General features: G+C 45.1%; 1 protein-coding gene across 2 annotated transcripts in view; it reads right to left on the bottom strand.

Annotated features, from left to right (window-relative positions):
- The window catches only part of LOC131104841 (plexin-A2-like), a 183470-nt gene that overhangs the window by 5053 nt on the left and 155419 nt on the right, over positions 1-22998 (bottom strand). For both annotated transcript variants that reach the window (XM_058052404.2, XM_058052407.2), the window contains exons 23-27: positions 8872-8938; positions 8200-8346; positions 6633-6792; positions 6442-6545; positions 696-795 (exon numbers count right to left, since the gene is read on the bottom strand). In XM_058052404.2, coding sequence (XP_057908387.2) covers positions 696-795; positions 6442-6545; positions 6633-6792; positions 8200-8346; positions 8872-8938 — 578 coding nt within the window. The remainder of the gene's footprint in view (positions 1-695; positions 796-6441; positions 6546-6632; positions 6793-8199; positions 8347-8871; positions 8939-22998) is intronic.

Raw genomic sequence — 22998 nt, 5'->3', positions numbered from 1 at the left:
GCTAGGTTAATTGGCCACTCCAAATTAATTAATTAAAAATCGGTGGAAAATGATTGAATGAATGAATAATTTGTATTAATAAAAGTAAATTACATTACAATTTAAAGGAAATACATAACAATAAATAAAACTAAATAATAAAAATAGACAATAAAAATAATAAGATGGTTAGTTAAAAAATATTTTAAAAAATTATAATCAAATGAAAAAAAATAATTAAACATGAATTTAAAAGCAAAATTATTGTAATTACAAAAAAATCTACTAGTACTCAGCTGGGATAGGCTCCAGCACCCCCGCAACCCTCGTGAGGATAAGCGGTAGAAAATTAATGAATAAATGAAAAAAATGTACTAATACATGAATTTAAAAGCAAAAATAATTGTAATTACTAAAAAAACCTACTAGTACTAAATAATATAACAATAAAATGAATATGATGGAATGGAATAAAACTAAAAGAAAAATAAAAAATAATAAAAGAAACATTCTATCAGAAAATAGGCTACTTTTTTCCGCATTCTCATTCACCCTATGTCGGTAATACTGTGGATTCGCGCACTTTCCCGATTCAGCATTTTAGTATGTACTATGTTCTGTATGCTAGAGACTGAGCCAAGGGTGTGTTAAGCCATGCAGAGATCCGTGTCCTGCTAAAAGTGTCACTGAGCGGACGAAGCTGATCGCTGACTTACCGTATCGGCTGATGGAGGAGCGCGATATGCTGGCTGAAGGCGGGATGTTGTAGGACGACGTCTGTTTGGGCACCAGCGCCACCACGCAGCGATCCGACACCTGACGGACGGAACACAAACATCACCAACGTGCTCTGAGGCCCCCCCATGTGGCTCATGCAGTTTATCCAGTTAACATTTGATTATTTCACTTTAGACTTGTAATAGACTGCAAGGGGGGTCATCATTTAATAATACCCTCTGATGTCTTTATGAATAAGTAATGCTGCACATGTACAAGCAGACATTACATAAGAGACGGGGAATAATCCAAACATACTCCCTGCTGTCATGTTCGCTCACGACTTGGGACCACTTCCCAAGCAGGAGACGGGCCAAGGGAAGACATGGCCTTTTTCATTTCAGCGTTAAAATCCATCACATTCCAAACGATGGCCTAAATTCTTACAGATTCCCTATGAATTCAGTACCAGATACGTACTTAGAAGGTTTTCAGGAACCAAAAGGCCTGATCCCAACTATTTATTTACGTGATGACGCAACTATACACTCAGGGACTTTTCACTTCTTTTAAGCCATAAAAGAAATTTTAAGCCATAAAAGCGGCCACATGGTGGCAGAAATGCTTTGATAGGAGCTCGGCAGGGATCACGAGGGCGGAAAAATCACACAACAGGAAGGAGGAAGGCAGTGGAGCCTGCAGAAGGTTACGTTTTGTTGGGCAACAAGCTCTCTGGCTCTCAAAGAAGGCAGTCGCATCTTTTTCCTCTCCTCTCCTCCCTTAGGATCTTCTCTGCTTTGCTTCCTACGTCTCGTTGAGTCCCCTCTCATACTTTTAAGATCCTCTCCAAAACCTAAATCAGGGAATTGATCAACTGGTCTCTCCACACAAACGACAAGCTCAAGTTTGGGGGAACCTGTCTGCCCTGATGGGTTTGATGGACAGTTGGGGAAGTAGAAGGTCAGTAGAAGGTCACATGCCTGGCCATTCTTTCCGTGGAGGACATGGAAGATGTCTACCTCTTGGGAGCCATGCTAACAGTCTGTTGCTGATTGGATTGGCCAAAGCCTCGGTGTATTGTCATGGCCACAGAAGTCCATCAGCAGAGGTAGTGGGGTCCGTAAGCGAGTCACTATATTACAAGACTCAGCTGTAGGAAAGCTGCTGTCATGGTGTAGGTCCAGGGGAACAATGACAGGAGTTGTACACATGCCATATATATGTACGTCGTATGTCATCATTGCTGTCATTCATCCTCATCATCAGCAAAGGGCTACTGCGGGAGAAGGCACGCCTGCAGAGGGCGTGTATTTAAGAAGGCTCATCTGGCACGCCGCGGTGGTTGGTGGAAAAAAAAGGTAGTGACGTCACACGCCGACGGGATCCTGAGAACCGGTGTTTGAGCCACGAGGACCAAATCTGTCAAACGACCATCTGATGGGATTTCCTTTTCCCTTCTTTCATGCTTGAGCTTTTGGACTTTACGCAAGGTTCCGGACCCAGGGATTAACGCCAGGTGGATGCGCGTCCGTGAGTGGAACTGCGGCTTTCACCTCTGTTTTGAGGACTAACTTTGACTCTTAGGGGAACTTTGGGACACTTTCAGGATGGGGGTTAAACATTCGGGATGAAGTTGGTGTTTCATGGTTGTCTTTGTTGGCGGGTGGGAAGTTTAGTAAGTTCGTTAGGTTGGGAGGGGATGATAAGCGGGTTTGTTTGGAGTCATTAAACTGACGTTGTGGAGGCAAACGAGCATTTTTGACAGTGTTTCCTTTTTTTTACAGCTGATATCCGCTCCCCCCGCGACCTTCTTGTTTGTGTTGTAGCCTCGTTACGTCTATAGGAGGGCGCGATCGTTACAATATCGCAGAATTCGTAAGATGGAGGCAGCCGATCGACTTGGCTCACAGCTGCCAGTCGTGAACGATATGGTGGGTAAAGTTGTTCCCACTCTGACGGATATGAATCACAACAAGGAAGCCATCTTGAAGATATCGGCTTTGCAAAGGCAGTTGGATCGATTGGGAGACCAGAATGGACCCGAATAACCTGGTCTATTGACACGTGGCTACTCGCTAACCCAGGTCATGTTGTGACGACTTCTCCCAAGAGTTTGCTGCAGAAGGACGCTAGTTTTGTGTTCATGTTGTGTAAAAATGTGTTTACTTGTGCAAATGTATGGCAAGGTTTTTTTTTTTTTTAACAGTCCCACACTGTGCTCCTTCGTTTTAGAAGTTTAGTTTGGAATTGCATCCCCCCCCCCCTTCTCTTGTTGTTCCCCTTTCTCCCCCTCCTTCGACGGCCAATCATCCTGTGCCGTCCACCCCCTTGTCCCACTGCATAGCATGTTGTATACATGCTTGTACTTCTGTATAAGTGACAAGATCAATAAAGGGTCATCTCATGGTTCGATTCCAAATGTTCATTCATTCATTCATTTTCTACTACTTATCCCAACAAGGGTAAGCGGGGGGTGCTGGAGCCTATCCCAGCCGTCTTGGGGCGAGAGGCGGGGTCCACCCTGGACTGGTGGCCAGCCAATCACAGGGCACATATAGACAAACAACCATTCCCACTCACATTCATACCTATGGACAATTTGGAGTGGCCAATTAACCTAGCATGTTTTTGGAATGGGGGAGGAAACCGGAGTACCCGGAGAAAACCCACACATGAAAACGCCACACAGAGATGGCCGAGGGTGGGATTGAACTCGGGTCTCCTGTAAATAGTTCAATAGCTCCACTTCACATAGGAGCTTTGTAAAAATAAAAAAGCAGGCTTCACTACACGTCTTAAAATAGTATAGTAGGGCATTTATATGACACATGGGATCTCTAAGTTTGATCATTCTGTTTTCGTCAGCGAATGTGCTAACCTATCACGATGTGTCTGTTCAAATGTGAATGCAATGTTAGCAGTGTAGCATTACATAGCTAGCTGGTGTTGCTAACGTGTCCACAGTCTACGTTGTTGTATGTGATGAATGTGAAATAGTGTATACCGTCTGTTACGTTGGAGTAACAGCATTAAGTGCAGCATTACGGCTTACTGATGGCGCACTTTTAAACCGTCTCAGTTCCAATCCAAAAAGGCTTTATTTCATCTTCCAATAGACGGGAAGGTAAAGGAAGGTGAAAGGTCACATGTTCACTGGGGGGTGCGGGATTAGCATCATGATCTGAGGGCCAGGTCCAAGAAAGGTGGATCTCCACTCTGAGGGGGACAGGGTAAGTCCGAGGATGAGGCAGGGAAAAGACGTCCACCGGGTCTAATGGAAGGCGTTATCTCAGGCGTCCCCCATAGCGTCTTATCACAGCAACCCACTATCGCGCCCACACTGGATTATCCCTGAAGGACGCCGGCGAGCTCGCCTTCAATCATTTCCTCTTTATCGCGAGGAGCCATCTCTGCCGCTCGCTGCCTGTGTGCCGGCTGAAGCCTAACAGCTCAGCCGACGGAAGCTAATGGCGTGGGAGGTCCAACGCTGTTGGTTTATTAGAGCGGGCCGAGAGGATCGGAGTGCGGTTCCCCAGGCTACTTGTGTATTTTGTTTAACTCTGAGCCTCAGCTTGTTTTTCATGAAACAAAGCAGTGCTGCCACCATGGAGATGCTAAAGGGAGGCTAATATATCATTAAATTGTGGGGCACTGCCCCCTGGGGGTGGGGCGGGGCTCAGGGGGCAGTATCAGTGTTGTTCCGCTTATGCTAACGTTTCTCCTCTACTTGCTCATTTCTATCTAACATTCAACATAAACGAAATGCATTTAAACTGATGGGCTAGCTCGATGCTAATTTACATTGGAAATCCCACATACTACGTGCTAGCCTCCAAGGAATTCCTCCAAGATGGCTTGTCAGACCACGGGGGTCCTACGTGTGGCCTGCAGATGTTTGTTATTTGGCTCACGCATAATTAAACAAGAAAAAAATAACATCAGAAAATATTGTGACATGGTGTGACATAGTTTAGCAAGAAAAAGTTACAATTTAATGAGAAAGGTGATCATTTAAAAATGTATGACAACAGGTATAGGCATGTATTTTTTCAAGTCCTAATTGTATGACATTTTTTAGAAAATAATAATGTTAGTGAAAAAACAATAATACTATGGGAATAAAGTCAAAATATTGTGGGAATAATGCCACATAAAGAAAATGTACAAAAAGAAAGTTAAAATAGTTGGAAAATTAAAAATAATAAAAACATCAGCTGAAATGGAAAAAAACTGCCAGAATTTTTGTCAAAATACTAAAAAAAAAATAGTTGCAGTTTTACAAATATAACATTGTAATATTATGGGAAAAAAGTTGGAATTTTATGAGGATAGCATCACAATTTACAGTTACAATGACAATAAAGGACTATTCTATTCAATATGATGAGACAAAAAGATGTTGTTTTAGTCGCAATTTAAAACGACAACAATAGCAGAAACTGAAAAAATATGATGGGAATGAATTCCAATATTACGGCAATAACATCAGAATCTTACAGAAAGAAAATTCACCCAAATAAATCTGTGGGAAATGAAAAAGCCAATAAACTGAAAAAAACAGCTATGATCTCCAAAGAAGTCCAGATATGAAGAGAAAAAGCCATGTGACATAAATGAATAAACGTCTAATATTATGAGGAAAAATCCCAAGTAGCGTAGAGTTGAAACATCACGTCCTAACAGAGGTTCAGGAAAAAGTGTCAATATTATGGGCGGGACTACAGACCTAATATTACAAAAAGAGATTATATAATATTTGGGATATTAGCTAAATAAATCAACAAAAAAAAAGGATGATACTGCTAAAATGCATCTCTGACAGCTGAGATGGAGCTGAGTTGTGTCTTATATATAAATATAAGAGATAAAAATAAATACATATAAATATATCTCCCTTCTGAGCAGAGGTAGAAAATATCCACTTATGAATGCGGCTGCTGTTCCCGAGTACCAGCAGGTGGAACCTGCGTGGCACACGTGCTTGTCTAAGACGGCCATCTCAATGCAAATATATGCATTAGCGCTTTCACTGTGAAGGTGTGCAGAAGCAGGTTATGTAAACCAACAGCCTGTGGGGTTGGGGGGGTTTAACGGGATGCTGTGATATGAATTTTAATAGGTCGGACCGTGCAGCGGCGGAGTATTAGCAAACACTCCAACCGGAGTCTGCATCCCCCAAATGTGCCTTTCAAGTATTTTATTATTTGGTGTACAACTTCGCTCGTCTCCGCAAAGGCGATGCGGGCGTGAGCGGCTGGCGAGCCCGGGCAATAAGTGAAATAAAAAGTCGACAATAACACAGGGGCCCTTACGGCTTGGAGGCAATAACGCTGGCGGGCTTCATGCGGGATGAACGCTCAGCAGGGAGCCATGCGGGGCAGGATGAAGAACGCTCGTTTAAAAAGCCAGACAACAGCAGCGTTTTGCTATTCAGACGTTTGATGATGTCTGGAGTAGCATGAGCCCAACATTTGTGATGCTACGCTAGTATGCTACTCTTTCTAAGTGACAAGTGGTGGGGATCGTGGAGTAAGACGCGTCATGGCGCCAATAATGGTGGAATATAGACTATTTGTTATGTTTCATCAGGCTCTCCCGTTATTGATCATCTGTTCAGGATATCAATATTGTATCACTCACGGTACAGTACAGTATCAATACATCATCAATATCGCCAGCTGTCCTGGGATGACAACGACCACATTTGGCCGACCGTATTCCCAACCAATCCATGAAGGGACTCACCTGGTAGTGCAGCAGCGTGTTAAGTCTCTTCCAGTCGTTTTCTATCTTGGTGGTGATGTCTTCGTCCTGCAGCACCACACGGGCCAAACGTCCTTGGCGCCACTCTGACATGAGAATAAACACAACTCAACTTCCTGGTTCACCGACACTGGGAGATGAACCACGGCGTGCTGGCATGAACGTCAACGTACCGAGGTCCATGTCCACGGCACGGGGGCGCTGCGAGTAGGGCATGTTCTTGTAGACGGCATCCAGGATCTTCTCTTTCACTTGTGTGATGGTGTCACAGTTGAGCACTTTCACCGGAATCTCCGGACTGTTTTCGTTGTCCGGGTTCACGCAGTTTAGGATCTGCAGCATCAAAGAGGAAAAATGGAGTACCATCAGATGAGCAACCTTCGTCTTCTCTGGAGGTTGACTCATGACGGTATCTGTCCAGCGTTGAGGGGACCATGTGTGATGTTTTCTTATTCTCTGGCGTGCGTTGGTAAATCATATATCAGTTATGGAGTCAAGCATTCAGTGGAAAAGTCTTTCTGGATTTCTCATTGGTTTGCATGTTTGTCCCACTTTCATCTTCCTGATCACCAACAGATGCAATATTGGTGTGACAACACAACCCAATGCAAAATGTTCAATCACTGCGATGAATCGAGATCTATCAGTGTGGAAAAGGTTAGAAAGCCATCTCTAAAGCTTTGGGACTCCAGCCATCCACAGTGAGAGCCATTATCCACAAATGGCCAAAACATGGAACAGTGGTGAATAATAATAATAATAATAATAACAATAATAATAAAAAGTCAAGATACTCCAAGACACTTTAGAGTGAGATAGAAGCACATTAAATACATACAACAACCAAAAGCATGCATTTTGTGTCGTACTGTATTGTGAGATTAGCTTCTTTTTACACTTAAGAATAAGTGAATCACCTTCACTGCTCCTTGAAGTTCATTGGTGTTTTTAAGCGAGTTCATTCATTCATTTTCTACCGCTTATCCTCACGAGGGTCTATCCCAGCTGTCTTGGGCCGAGAGGCGGGGTACACCCTGGACTCGTGGCCAGCCAATCACAGGGCACATATAGACAAACAACCATTCACACTCACATTCATACCTATGGACAATTTGGGAGGAATTGTGGGAGGAAACCGGAGTACCCGGAGAAAACCCACGCATGCACGGGGAGAACATGCTAACTCCACACAGAGATGACAGAGGGTGGAATCAAACCCAGGAGGCCTGTGTGCTAACCACTCGGCCGTTTTTAAGCGCGTATTTTCCATATTTGCTGTCAAACTGGAGGTGAGTGTGTGATTGTTCCGGCAGTGTGAAGGTAGCATGAAGGTTGGCGAGCAGCGTCCAGACTGCCGGCTTCGTGGTTATTAGCAGCGTCGGCGCCTGGAAAAACCACTTCCGCTCTCGCCGCCCGTCCCCAAAATCAAATTTCACACCTTGGGTAGAAACAGCAATTTCCAGCTCTGTCGGGGCATTAGTAGATAATGAGGCGCATTTCCAGACGGCGCAATCACAGCATCATCATGTCACATGGTGTGTGTGTGTGTGTGTGTGTGTATGTGTGTGGGGTCCACTCTGGTCCAATGTGAAGCTGGTGGGATGGTAAAGAAATAACACAGCTATGTCTGTCAAATGAATTCCCCCCCATGGGGATGAATGAGGTACTTCGATGGCGCCCCCGCTGGTAGAAATGTTCCCTGCAATGACACCACGTCAACAAGCGTTTGTTGGAGCGTACCAGCGTTTTGTACTCGATCTGCTGTCGTATGAGCTTGTCCTCGCTCAGGGAGTAGCGTGCCTCCCCGGTGATGGCGTCGATGGGTCCTTTCTCCATCTGCTGCTTGATGGCGCAGTACAGCATGAACAGGGGCTCGCCGGCGCACTCCTGCCAACGCACACAAGGGGGCGCGTCAGAGCCAACCTTCATTCGGTTTGAAGCGCAAAAAGGCCTTTTGGCGACAGTGAATCACGCCGTGTGATGCAAAACAAACCTCATTCATAAACCATGAAGACGTTTCATTTTTAAGGGGATGTGGCGGGTTTGATTTCTCCATCAAATAAGCAAATAGCTGGCAGGATTGCTTCTTTAATAATTGAACGGCTTTCTACGCCTTGACAATGTAGTGGGGGGGGGCCACATATTTGGTCAGGGACAACAAATATTATATTATTTAAAAAAAACTATAAATTATAGGTGCGTAAGCCTATTTTGAGATAGATAGATAGATAGATAGATAGATAGATAGATAGATAGATAGATAGATAGATAGATAGATAGATAGATAGATCTATCTAATAAATAAATGTTTGATGATGATAACATTGCAAAGCTAATAAGACAAAAAGACACATTTAAATGGAGACGCTGATTGATTTGCCAAAGACGGACACGGCGTGTGTCCTGACTGACCTTGAGGAACCTGTGCAGCAGGAAGGCGAACCAGTTGGTCAGCATCTTCTCCGCCACCGACTCGGTTCTGTCGCCCAAACAAAGAACACAACAAAATGAGGCTTTTTTAATACAAAAGATTCATAATTGATCATTTTGTTGGAGCCTTTGGGCGGTAAGGTAAGAGGAACTAGAGAGGGCATATGTGTGTGTGTGTGTGTGTGTGCGTACGCATGAATGAACGCGGCGGGACATTGCGGCTGTGACAAGCCTCAGCTGTTGACAGACAAGCGCTGTCACAGCCAGGTAACGCCTGAGCACTGCCAAAACGCCAAAACATTTTCTCATTTTCACCCTTGTTGCCCGCACACGCCTCGTGCCCCTCCGTGGGCCTCCCGCACCCACCAACCCTGCCCCCCTTAGTCACTCGCCGGCTTCATTGAAGGTGGTCATACACACCCACGATACTTGTGAGCACCACCAGGACGCGACTGCGGAGTCGATGGGACCCAAACCATTTGTACTTGTTTAGACTTCACTTAATGGAGTGCAGCCTTACAAGGTTAGACGTACTTGACATAAAAAAAGAAATACCTGAAATGAATGTAAAACACATTTTTAGATAGAACGCTATATTTCATTACGACTCTTGCTCCTGCAGTGCAGCGTGAGTGCAGCCTTACAAAGCTACGTGTGGAGTTTTACTTTTTAATTACCCGACTAAATTTGACTTCTCAACAGAAATTCCGGTCAATATATATTTTATTACTAATTCACCTTGTCTATACTTCCGTTAATGCAGTGCAGCGTGAGTGCAGCCTAACAAAGGTAAACATTTTGGGGGTTTTGGGATTGTGGGAATTACATCCCAAACAAAACAGGAATTCCGGTCCACATTTATACTTTAGACCTTTCATGGTCCAGGCAGTACAGTGTGAGTGCAGCCTTACAAAGATTCACATTTGAAGTTTTACTACCTACATGATTAAATACCTGAAACCAGGGCTAAAAGATATTTTCCAGCCAGCAATATATATTTTATTACTAATTCATCTTGTCTAATGCAGACGTAATGCAGTTAATGCAGTGCAACCTCAGAAAGGCAAACATTTGGGGTTTCACATGGAATTACACCTCCCGAAAATCTGACTTCTAAGCAGAAATGAAGGTTAACAAAAACATATTTTCAGGTAGCACTTTAATCAGATTTCAGTCTCGCTGTTCGCCGTGAGTGTAGCCTGAGTAAGGCGCCATTTTGAGGTGGTACTCAGTATTGCAATATGCATAAACAGTCAGCTTTTGTAGTATTTTTGCCCAAAATGCCGACTTTATTGGCTTCCTTCCTCACCTATCGTTGCCTCCGCCCCCCATAATAACCCCGGGTACGCCAAGTGCTATGATGGTTGAATGGGTTGAAGTTAATGGAAGCCATTAAGCATTTTAATATAAGCTCAGCCAGCCCAAAGACCAAAGTCAAATCAAGTCTTTTGTGCGGTCTACGCTCCTTTGAACGACATGTATCTTTACTTTTAAATGTCATCGGGGGGTGGGGGGCGGCGCCCTGTGAGGGGACTCACTTTGTTCTTTGTCATCATGCCATTAATTGAGCTTCATTAACGAACATGCGGGTTTCATTATCCCGAACTGCACCGGCGAGCCGTGTCGCACGCTGACGTCTTTCCTAATGGCAGCGGAGGTGCGGCGAGAACGGATGGATGAAACTAATGCTCTTCTTCTTAATAACACTGTGCTCCATTGCGCTGCATGGGGGGGGGGGGTCATCTCATTAGAAAAATGCTGAAGAGAATCATAGAAGCTTTAAAGGACTCTTGGTGGTTGAAGCAATATTCTGTGATGCCATTAAAATAACATTACATGGATACCACTGGCAAACACTCTCTGGGGGGACGGAGACATCAGAAACAGTTTTGACTGTCATCGTGTTGACTAACAACGACCATGGATAGAAAGCAGAAAAATACATTTGTAATAGGATCTCCTGTACGGAGCCTTGCAGGGGCCGTGGCGCCCGACTGTGCCAGAGAAGGAGAAGCCAGGGCTTGAAAACCCGCTTGGCCATTTACCTGAATGGGTCAAATAACAGAAGAGGCAAAGACGAGCTGCACTTTACTGAAAAGAAACCTTGTCAACTATTTTATACTCTTTTTATAGTTATTATTTTTATTTTACAAGACTAATGTTGGAATATGATAACAAAAAAGACAAATAATGTTGCCAGAACAAAATCTTAATATCACAAAAGTCATACTTGCAATTTTGTGATACAAAAGACGCAATTTTCACAAGAAAAAGTTGGAATGTTAAGAAACCTGTTGCAAATTTACCAGATGAAAAAATTACAGAAAAAAGCCACCATCATTTTATAGAAATAAGCTACAACTTTTGTGGCAAAAGTTACAATTGTCTTGAGAAAAAGTCAGTTCCAATGAGGAAACACTGCAATTTTAGAAGCGATGTCAAGAAAAATTGGGCATTTTTACTGAGGAAAATGTTGGAATGTCCAGAAAAATTCAAAATTTCACCAGCGGTACCAAAAAAAACTAAACAAAAATGACGTCATTCTCCAAGATAACAACATGCAATCTTACAAGAAGAATTGATAATTTTACAAAAAATACATTTTCATTTTGGTGGTGGAAGTCAAGAGTTTTAACGAAAAAAATGAGACAAGGGAAAAGTAAGAATGTCAAAAAAATCTTACCAGAAATGATGGTCATTTTAAGAACATTTACGAGAAAGTTCCAATTTGCATGAGAAAAGACATCAATTTCATGTTAAAATTGTAAAGTATTACCACAAATGATTTCAACTTTACAAGACAATAATATTAGGAGAAAATGCCCCCCAAATGACATTTTACAAATATACTGCAACTCCTAATTTTACAAGAAATAAGTAGCAATTTTGGTGGTGGAAGTCGCAATTTTTATGTGAAAAATGGGAACATACCGCAATTTCATGGGGTAAAAAATTGGAACATTTTACCAGAAATTATGTTAATTTAAAGACATTTTAAGAGAAAGTTGATCTCTGTATGGGAAAAGACAAAAAATGCAATTTTACAGGAAGAAATACTAATTTTACAAGTTACAAGTTGCAATTTTGCGAGATGAAAAAAAGTTGTACAAAAAAAAAGTTGCAAGAAAAAAATCACTAATGGTATGAGAAAATACTGCAAAAGGCTGACATTGTACAAAAAACAAAAAATCAATTATATTAATCTTACCTTTTACCCAAAGAGCCCCATTCACATGCTTTGTTTTTTTTTTGGTCTTTATCCACCATCTTAAATGGCGTACCAGACTGTGATGCCTCCATTAAAGTGGAGACTGATAGAAGGACACCTTAACAGCGCGGATAGCGCATCGGCAATTATAACACTCACGTAGGAGAAACACTATCAGGGTATAATCTCATACACACACACACACAAACACACACACACACCGGTTAGCGGAATATTCAAGAAGGTGCCTTTGCTGTACGTCTCTGAAGATGTAAAATTGAGAATTTTTGGGCACTTAAAAGATGATTTATTTAAAAAAGCAGCTTAAAATGCTAATAAACATATACTAAACATATATCATATAATAAAAAATAAGTAAATATATATTTGAACATAATATATGATGATAGAAATATAATTGCATTCAAATATCAAAAAGAAAATTTAACTGCTTGAAATAAATAACTACTAAAAATGTAAGTATGAGAATACATTTAATATGTGAATGTAATATATACAAATATTTAATATGTGTAATACTCCATATACAAACATGAATACGTGGATTATTAATATTTGAGAATTAAAACATTAAAACACATTAAACGATAAAAAATAACTCTGCGGCGGACGAGTGGTTAGCGCACAGGAGACCTGAGTTCGATTCCACCCTCGGCCATCTCTGTGTGGAGTTTGCATGCGTGCGTTTTCTCCAGGTACACCGGTTTCCTCCACGATTCCAAAAACATGCTAGGTTAATTGGCTACTCCAAATTGTCCATAGGTATGAATGTGGGTGGGAATGGTTGTTTGTCTATATGTGCCCTGTGATTGGCTGGCCACCAGTCCAGGGTGGACCCTGCCTCTCTCCCCAAGACAGCTGGGATAGGATCCGGCACCCCCGAGACCCTCGTGAGCATAAGCGGTAGAAAATGAATGAATGAATAAAAATTGAAGACACTGTACATACATACATATAAAAAATCCCCCAGAGGTAATATCAATATTTAAAAATAAATACATGCATACCAAGAGATGTATTTTTCCTTGTGAATCAAGTTTGAATAAATATTCATGATGAGCGGCAATAAGCAGTACAAGTACAATATGAAGGAGTTTTGACATGAGTATGAGACATTAGCATACACTGGAGGTGTGTAATGCATGCTCCTAAGCACGCATGGTGATTGATTGATGATGTAAGGGATCCATACTGATGCAGAGGACTCAGCATGAATGTAAAAATGGCCTGAAGTAGTAAATATAAACCTGATTTCACTCCTGCGTGATCACGTGGACTTCCTGACTGATGAAGGTTGTTTTCTTTAAAGGTCAATCGTGCTCGCCGTGAACATGGCCGCCTCTGGAGATGGAAAGCGTCTTTGTTTTTTCTACCGCTCGGAGAACGTGTCCTGAGACGTGTTTTCAAGCTACCAGAGCCTGAATAAGGAAGAGGATCGGGTGACCTGGAGATGCTTCCTACAGTACATTATGTGTGTGTGTGTGTGTGTGTGTGTGTATCCTCCCTGTGTAGCTTTGTGAGGAGCTGCCAGCTCAGCAATAATTCATGGAGAATCACCAACACAAAGCTAGTGGATCCAATTATAGGCCACACACTGCTTTACATATAGATGTAAATAAACAACACAGATTGTGATTGTATTTCAGGCTAAAGGGGTTAGAAATAGATATTATAATAACGTTTGTCACAGCAGGTCTTGTACTCATCGTAAAATGAATCCGAACGTCATCTGCGCTATTATTTTCCTGACAAATGCGCTGACTTGAAATTTCTCACACAGCTGAAAAACCCACTGTAACTTTAGGGTGTTTTAGACATGATGCAGTCTAATAACTCAGTGCTTTGTCACTTGAGTAACTTCTCTGAGGCCTTCGAGACACACACTCACCTAGCACAACCAGACTTGCGCAACACTTCCCATGTGACTCAGGGAAAATGACTGGGTGGCACACAGGAGATGATGACGACTTTCACACAGACTTGGCCCTCCCTCTCCGGGCACACAGCGTTTTACAATACAAAGCACATGCATGTCAAATTTGAGCAAGATTGGTTGAAAAACAAGCACCAATGTTGGCATGGTTTAGCAACTATCGCTGGTCTACAAGCCAAATCCTTCCGGAGTCTTAGTGTAGGTGGCTAAGAAAGAAAAAGAAAGTTAGAAGTACAGATTGTCTATCGTTTCCAAGAGGCAGTTTTGGGTGAAAATAGGAAATGTATGCCAAATAGGCAACAAGGCTAGTTTATCAGAAAGTAGAGCGTCTACAAGCAAGCAGTTCTATTGGAAAGCCTGCTCGCTCATTCCAATACATTCATGTCCATATGGCTTCATATGAATTCTGACATCAAATGTTTTCATTGCATCAGAGTTTGTTGGAAACTACGAGGCAGATCATTATAAGCAGCTGGTGGCAAACAAAGCCCTTATGGATTTATTTCCATGGAAGTGTGGAGAAGTTAGCGATGAGCACAGGGTATACTGTTGGATTGTGTTCAGGGACGACCCTGCTGGCGAGTAGAAGAGACCAGCCGAAAAAGCCAAAAAGGCAACTTTGTTGTTTCAAGTTGTACTTTAGCTTCTTTTTCACAAGATATTCAATCACCTGATGTTCTAAGATATTTCTCGACAGACAAAGAAGTGCAGCTTCAATATTTTCAAGATGTAAATATTATTTCTAAGCAAAAACGGCAAAATCTGTCAAATAAACAGATGCCACTTTGATGGAAAACAGTATCATTCCATATCTTGAATACATGAGCTAACCAGCACAGTAATCCATTGATCTCCTTCCTTCCTCCGCAATTTCCTGAACACTTGCACTGTATATTTTTATTCAAGGTTGGATTTTGCATCTATACATCTATCCATCCATCCTTCCATCCATTCATGCATCCATCCATCCATGCATACATCCATCCATGCATCCATCCATCCATGCATCATCCATCCATCTCTCCTTCCATCCATGCATCATGCATCCATCCTTGCATCTATTCATGTATCCACCCATGCATCCATCCATCCATGCATCCATCCTTCCATCTATTCATGCATCCACCCATGCATCCATCCATCCATCCATATATCCTTCCATCCATTCATGCATCCATCCATCCATCCATGCATCCATCCATCCTTCCATCCATTCATGCATTCATCCATCCATGCTTCCATCCATCCATCCATCCTTCCATCCATCCATGCATCCATCATCCGTCCATCTATTCATGCATCCACCCATGCATCCATCCATCTATCCTTCCACCCATTCATGCATCCATCCATCCATCCATTCATGCATCCATCCATGCATCCATCTATCCATGCATCCATCCATCCATCCATGCATCCCTCTATCCATGCATCCATCCATCCATCCATGCATCCATCCATCCATCCATCCATCCATCTATCCATCCATCTTTACTTCATTTTATCAAAATAAAATGAGATTGTTTTAAATGAGATGAGACCTGTGTAATGATCTATGAGCCATTGACAATTTGTCGAATGATTATAAAACTCCAAACTCCAAAGCACTGTTACCACAACCCATAGGGGGCACCATAAATGTCATTTACAGTTGTACCGTTCAAGTCAATGGGCCTCACTGTCCAATATCGTCCTGAGAATCTTCTTGGATTTTCTCGGAAGCTGCTCTTAAGCAAGTTGTGATGAAAACTTTGTGGGAGAAGTACTAGTATTAGGTGTGGGACTAGTTCCTTTCCATTCAATCGGCTCTGTCATGGTTCTGATACTGTCTCTAAGTGCCTCATGAGCAGCTAACTCTCCAATCAGGATGGTGGTCAGACCAGACCAAAGTTGGAACCCCAAGTAAAGACGTCAAGTCTCAAATCATTGGAGTGAAATCTGAAGCCCTAATTTTCCAGTCCTTACAGGTCAGGTAATAACATTCCTGAGTCATTGATGCAAAAGTCCAAATCAAGCTGCAAGTCTTTGATCGATCAAATCGATCAAATCGAGTCTAAAGTCATCAAGATTGTGACTTGCCTCATACGCCTCAAAACGGACTGACTCAAATTTGGAATTTGATTTACATAAAGGAAAACCACGCCTCTAACGTCCCACAAAACCAGTTTAAACCAAGCCGCTATGCCCATGCAGCCATTGCTGACAAGACAACAGGGTGGGAGAAAAATATGAAGCGCCACAAACTATCCTGAAATAGGAACACTATCTTTTCCACAGGTAATGTCCCGCCCCCGTTACGTATCACAAGGCAATATAATTGGGGGGAAAAGGTGGTAAAATCCTGTTGTTTGTCGAGAATGTAATCAGGGCTTATGACTGACAGACACTCAGAATTTGACTAAAATTAAACTAAAATGACAGACTGCAACTGGTCAGGCAAACATTGCTTCCAACACAGTACTCATCGATACCAGGCGGTGCCGTGTTCTGCATGCTTTATAAAAGAGTATTTCCCTCGTCTTCTTGTTCCACAACATTATTACCTAAACAGAGGCAACACAAAAGGCGGCCAATGTGTAAACGTCGCTGAGCTCCGTGGCCAATACGAGTTGTTGCGGCGGTGGGGATGGCGAGGACAGAGTCAAGGCGGCAGTCAGCCATGTCTAATCGATAATCCCCCACATACGCTTTAGTAGAAAAAAAAATACATAAAAGACCCTCCAGGCATTGAGCGACTGAGGATTACGAACCGCTGTGCTCCTCAATAATGCATAATAAAATGGCGTGAGGCCCCCGCTGTCACGTGAACTAACAGCTTAATCCTCGCTGGACACTTGTCACCATGCGCCTTTAACGACGACAATATTTCTTCTTCTTCTACTGTTTGGTTACAACGCTGTCAATGTGGCCGTTCAGTACACAGAAGGAAAATTAGCATCAGAATGAAGCAGCTGCTATTTCCACTGAAAGAAGGCAGTGAACGTGACATCATGCAAGACGGCAGCCTTTTACCACCAGGAGATAAAACTGGTATGGAAATTCCATTTCACCATTATTGGGATGAAAAACAATCACGGTTATCCATCAATACCAATAACTTTTTAATTATGCAGACTCTCAGACGGAAAGTACGCTAATGACATTTACAAACCGCACGATAACCGCATGTGTTACGGTGAATTGATTAAGCGGTGATCCCGAGCCAACACGCTTTGATGGTGCACCGGACTCAGACACAACTCACAGCCTGGCGGTACCATAATTATGACGGATGGATAAGAGAACCGTCTGAAATTGTATAGTGGTTAATCGATGAACCGAATACTGTTTTTTTTGCTAGCTAACACATTAGGATTGCATAGCAAACTGTCAGACGATAACCATGGTAACTACAGTGATTAGATTTCAAAAAAGATGGCGAATCGTCTGAAATGTTTTCACAGCGTATGGATAAAATGTCCAACGTGTTTTGGAACACTTGATTCTTTTGAACTCAGGCACCAAATAATGGTCAGTATGATAATTACATGATAATTACAAGGGTATATTAACCGTATGACATTTGACCACTGTTTCATGTTTTTGATTGCGTACCAAACTTTCAGACACAAATCCCGGTATGATGGTAAGTACGCTATTGACATGAAAAAACAGTACAATAACAGTCTGGGATTGTAAAACAGTTCACATGAATGAACCGCTTCATCGCCGACTAACCGACTTAACTAATCGCTGACGTTTTGACCGCGGACTGGACACTACTTACAGCCTCACAGTACTTACGGAAATGACCATAATTAAGTTTTGAAAGGGCGGCACGGCGGTCCAGTGGTTAGCGCACAGACCTCACAGCTAGGAGACCAGGGTTCAATTTCCACCTTCGGCCATCTCTGTGTGGAGTTTGCATGTTCTCCCCGTGCATGCGTGGGTTTTTTCCGGTTACTCCGGTTTCCTCCCACATTCCAAAAACACTCCAAATATACCATAGGTATGAATGTGAGTGTGAATGGTTGTTTGTCTATATGTGCCCTGTGATTGGCTGGCGACCAGTACAGGGTGTACCCCGCCTCTCACCCGAGGACAGCTGGGATAGGCTCCAGCACCCCCCGCGACCCTCATGAGGAAAAGCGGTAGAAAATGAATGAACGAATGAAGTTTTGAAAGGGTACAACAACGGGTAAACGAAAAACTGCATATCGTTTCACCCCAAGCTAACAACTTTCAGTCGCACGACTGAGGACTCTCCACTGCTAAATCCAGTATAATGGTAACGACAATGATTGGATTTTGAATGGGCACAAAAACCATCTGAAATTTGGCCTGCTAACTGGACTCTCAGATGCTAATTACAGTATAACGGTAAGTACGGCAATTATGATAATTCCATTTTGAAAGGGTACAATAAAAGTCTGAAAGTTTATCACGGTTTATCGTTAAACCCCATATCGTTTCAGCTAACAACTTTCGCTTGCACACCTCAGGATGATGATTTCATTTTGGATGTTTGATGTTTCACCGTTTGATCTCCAAGCAAACATGTTTTTGATTGCACACCGAACCTTCAGACACTAATCACGGTATAACGGTGAAAACGCTAATACGTTAATGACATTACGAAATGGTACGACAACTGTCTGAAATTGTAATTGAGTTTATCCATAAACCGCATGTCGTTTCATCGCTAGCTAAAATATTTTTGATCGCGCACTGGACTCTCAGACAACCATCATGGTGAAACAGTAAGTATGCTAATGACATTTTGTTGTCACGCTGCGCAGTGACATGTTCTTTTATTCTGAGTGCTGTTTGGGGGTACGTCCGGGTTTTGTGGTTATTTGGACTTTTACGGCTCTCTTTGTGCTTCTGCAGATGTGAACCTCCTTTGAGTTGGGCGGAGCTACCTGACGGGCGCAGCTGTTGCCAATCGTCCTAATTTCCGGTCTCCGTCTTAAGGCACTGAGCTGCGGCAGGAGGGTGCTGGATTATTCCTTCGTGGACGTGACAGACCAGCTCCTAGCTGTAGCCCTTGCTCCTGTGCCATTCAGCGCTGTTCACGTCTCTGCCACGCACCCTCCTACCCGTCCGGTAGCCCGCACGCTTCTCAGACTGTTTTCTTTCCCTCGTGGTGATTTGTGCTGTGCCTGTTTGCACTCAGTCACGGAGCCCCCTCTTTTGGTGCTCCGTCGTCTTTAGTTATGTGTACCTACTCGACTGGACTATTAAAGCCATAAAACCTTACCTGAGCCTGCTGTGTCCTGCATCCTGGGATCCGACTTCCGCACCACGCGGCCAAGCCTGACAGAATAATCCAGCCAATGCCATGGATCCCGCGGAACACCCGCAGCTCGAGTTCGCCCTCAAGGCCCAGGGGCAGATGATTGGAGATCATGAGCGGATATTACAGGACCTTTCCACGTTGGTCCGCGACATGCATGCCCGCATGACTGGCATGCCTGTGGCCGCCCCCTTGGACGCCGTCCCGACACCAGCCACTACAGCGTCGGCGCTCCAACTAGTCCCACGGGAGCCCAATATCCCTCACCCTCCCAGGTATGAGGGAAATTTTGGCGAGTGCAGACTATTCCTCCACCAGTGCCTCCTCGTGTTTCGTCAGCAAGGGCAAACCTACGCCACGGACGCTGCCAAGGTGGCGTATATAATTGGGCTACTGACCGGACGCGCCGCCAAATGGGCCATGGTGGTGAGCGAGAACAAGCCGGAACTCCTTTCCAGCCTACCCTTGTTCGTCGAGGAGCTGAAGAATGTGTTCGACCACCCGGTCAGAGAACTCGAAGCAGGACTGCGCCTCCTGGCCTTGCGCCAAGGCACGAACTCTGTGGCGGACCATTCAATCTCCTTTCGCATTCTCGCAGTGGAGAGCGGCTGGGGCGAGAAAGCCTTACGGTGCGTCTTCTTGGCCAGCCTTAGTTCCCGTCTGCTGGACGAATTGGCAGCTCGGGACGAGACCCGTTCCTTCGAAGAGCTCGTCTCCCTCGCCATTAGAATGGACAACCGTCTGCGGGAGCGCAGCCGTCAGCGTGGTGGGGAACGCCCCCAGCTACTCTCCCTCCCTCACGAAACTCTGGCGCTTCCGCCTCCACCGTCGATCGCTCTCCCCACCGAGAGCCTTGGGGAGGCGATTCCTATGCAGCTGGGAGCCAACCGGATATCTGCCGCGGAAAGACTTCGCCGTCGGCGTCTTCGTCTCTGCCGCTACTGCGGCGCTGCGGACCATCCTGTCTCCCGCTGCTCCAGTCGGCCAGCTGTTCGACGTTCGCCTCCCACCAAGAGTTCAACGATGGACGGACAATCCCCCCCTCCCTCCCCCACTGCTTCCGCGGGTCGACTGCAAGTGGAAGGTACGTTGTCTTGGGGAGGGGAGGGGCACCTCGCTATCTCCGCCCTTGTCGACTCGGGCGCTGACGAGAACTTTATAGACAGTGGCTTGGTAAAGGAACTTAACATCCCTACTGTGTTAGTTGAGAGATGCAAAAATGTGCGTTCTTTGGATGGGGGTCACTTGGCTAGCATCACGCACCAGACACGCCAGGTCTCTCTCCTGCTGTCTGGCAACCACCGGGAGTCCATTTGTTTTTTTGTTATCCCCTCACGCTCCGCCCCTGTAGTTCTGGGTCTCCCTTGGTTGCACCGTCACAGTCCTTACATTGATTGGTCCACTTTCAAAATAGTCAACTGGAGTTCATTCTGCCATGCTAATTGTCTCCGCTCCGCCTCTCCTCTGCTCTGTCCTTTGAACCCTTCTCCTGTCTCGCCTGACCTCTCTCTGGTTCCGGAGGAATATCACACCTTTAGAGAAGTCTTCTGTAAAGATCGTGCGATGTCTCTTCCCCCCCACCGCCCCTACGATTGTGCCATAGACTTATTGCCCGGGGCGCCGCTTCCTTCCTCCCGACTATACAACATCTCCAAACCGGAACAGAAGGCTCTCGAGGAGTACATCTCCACTTCCCTCGCTGCTGGGCATATCCGGCCGTCCTCCTCCCCCTTGGCAGCGGGGTTCTTTTTTGTCCAGAAGAAGGACGGTTCCTTGCGCCCATGTATCGACTTTAGGGCACTCAATGCCATCACAGTAAAAAATAAATACCCTCTTCCTCTCCTTGATTCTGCCTTCACCCCACTTCACACTGCCACCATTTTCACCAAGTTGGACCTTCGTAGTGCCTACCACCTCATCCGTATTCGGAAGGGGGATGAATGGAAGACTGCCTTTAACACGCCATTAGGGCATTTTGAATACTGTGTTATGCCTTTTGGTCTTACTAACGCCCCGGCAGTTTTCCAATGCCTCATCAATGATGTCTTACGCGACATGATAGGCCGCTTTGTTTTTGTTTACCTTGACGACATTCTTATTTACTCCTCGTCCACCAAACAACACCTGCAGCACGTTCACCTTGTCCTCCAGAGGCTTTTGGAGAACCGTTTGTTTGTCAAGCCTCAAAAGTGCACGTTTCATTCACCATCGGTTCCTTTTCTGGGGTTTATCGTGGAGAAGGGGCAACTGAAACCGGACCCTGCCAAGATCCAGGCTGTGGTTGACTGGCCCACTCCTACATCTAGGAAGCTGTTACAGAGGTTTTTGGGTTTCGCCAACTTTTACCGGCGCTTTATTCGCAACTTTAGTAAAGTAGCCGACCCTCTGAACAAGCTTACATCTGCCAAGGTTCCGTTTTCCTGGTCACCGGGGGCCGATTCGGCTTTTCGGCGCCTCAAGTCCTGTTTCACTTCTGCACCTGTTCTGGTTCACCCTAATCCTTCTTTCCCGTTTTTCGTTGAGGTGGATGCGTCTGATACTGGCGTAGGGGCCGTGCTCTCTCAGCGCTCCAGCTCTGACCAGAGGCTGCACCCCTGCGCCTTTTTCTCTAGGCGTCTATCGCCCGCTGAACGCAATTATGATGTTGGCAATCGTGAGCTGTTGGCGGTGGTCCTCGCCCTGCAGGAGTGGAGGCACTGGTTGGAGGGCGCCGCGCATCCATTCATCATCTACACGGACCACAGAAATCTTTCATACATCCGCTCTGCCCAGCGCCTTAACCCCCGCCAGGCCCGGTGGGCTCTTTTCCTCACTCGCTTCAGATTCACTCTGACTTATCGCCCAGGTTCCCTAAACGGCAAACCAGATGCACTCTCCCGTATGTATGCACCACAAGCGGAGGACCCAGCACCGGATGCCATCCTTCCCCAGTCCTGCATCGTGGGCGGACTCCAGTGGGAGATCGAGAAGAGAGTGGCTGAGGCCAGCGGGGACACCCCTCTTCCAGCGGGCTGCCCTCCAGGCCGACTGTTCGTCCCACGGTCCCTGCGGTCGGAGGTCTTGACCTGGGGCCACTGCTCTAAGATCGCCTGTCACCCTGGAGCCAGACGCACAGCCTTCCTCCTGGCCCAGCGCTTTTGGTGGCCTTCCCTCCACGCCGACACAAAGATTTTCGTTGCTGCCTGCACCACCTGTGCCAGAAGCAAGACGTCCAACCAGCCACCGGCAGGCCTGCTCCACCCGCTCCCCATCCCCTCTCGCCCCTGGTCGCATATTGCCTTGGACTTTGTGACGGGTTTACCCGCTTCGAGGGGTTTCACGGCCGTTCTTACCATTGTGGATAGGTTTTCTAAGTCTGCTCACTTTGTTCCCCTCCGCAGAATCCCCTCCGCCCTGGAGACAGCTAGGCTCCTAGTACAACATGTGGTCCGCCCCCATGGCATTCCAGTCGATGTGGTGTCCGACAGAGGTCCCCAGTTTGTCTCAGCGGTCTGGAGGGCTTTTTGCAAGTCTTTGGGAGCCTCGGTCAGCCTCTCCTCTGGTTATCACCCCCAGTCCAACGGGCAGACGGAGCGGGCAAACCAAGACCTGGAGTCAGCTTTGAGGTGTGTGTGCCACCAACACCCCACGTCCTGGTCTCGGGATCTCCCGTGGGTAGAATACGCCCACAAC

This window comes from Doryrhamphus excisus, linkage group LG15 (assembly GCF_037039965.1).
Source record: "Doryrhamphus excisus strain RoL-2023G ecotype Guam linkage group LG15, RoL_Dexc_Guam_v1.1, whole genome shotgun sequence".
In the NCBI taxonomy this organism is placed as follows: Eukaryota; Metazoa; Chordata; class Actinopteri; order Syngnathiformes; family Syngnathidae; genus Doryrhamphus; species Doryrhamphus excisus.
Note: the sequence above shows the minus strand (reverse complement) of the source record. Positions and strands in the feature narration are given on the sequence as shown.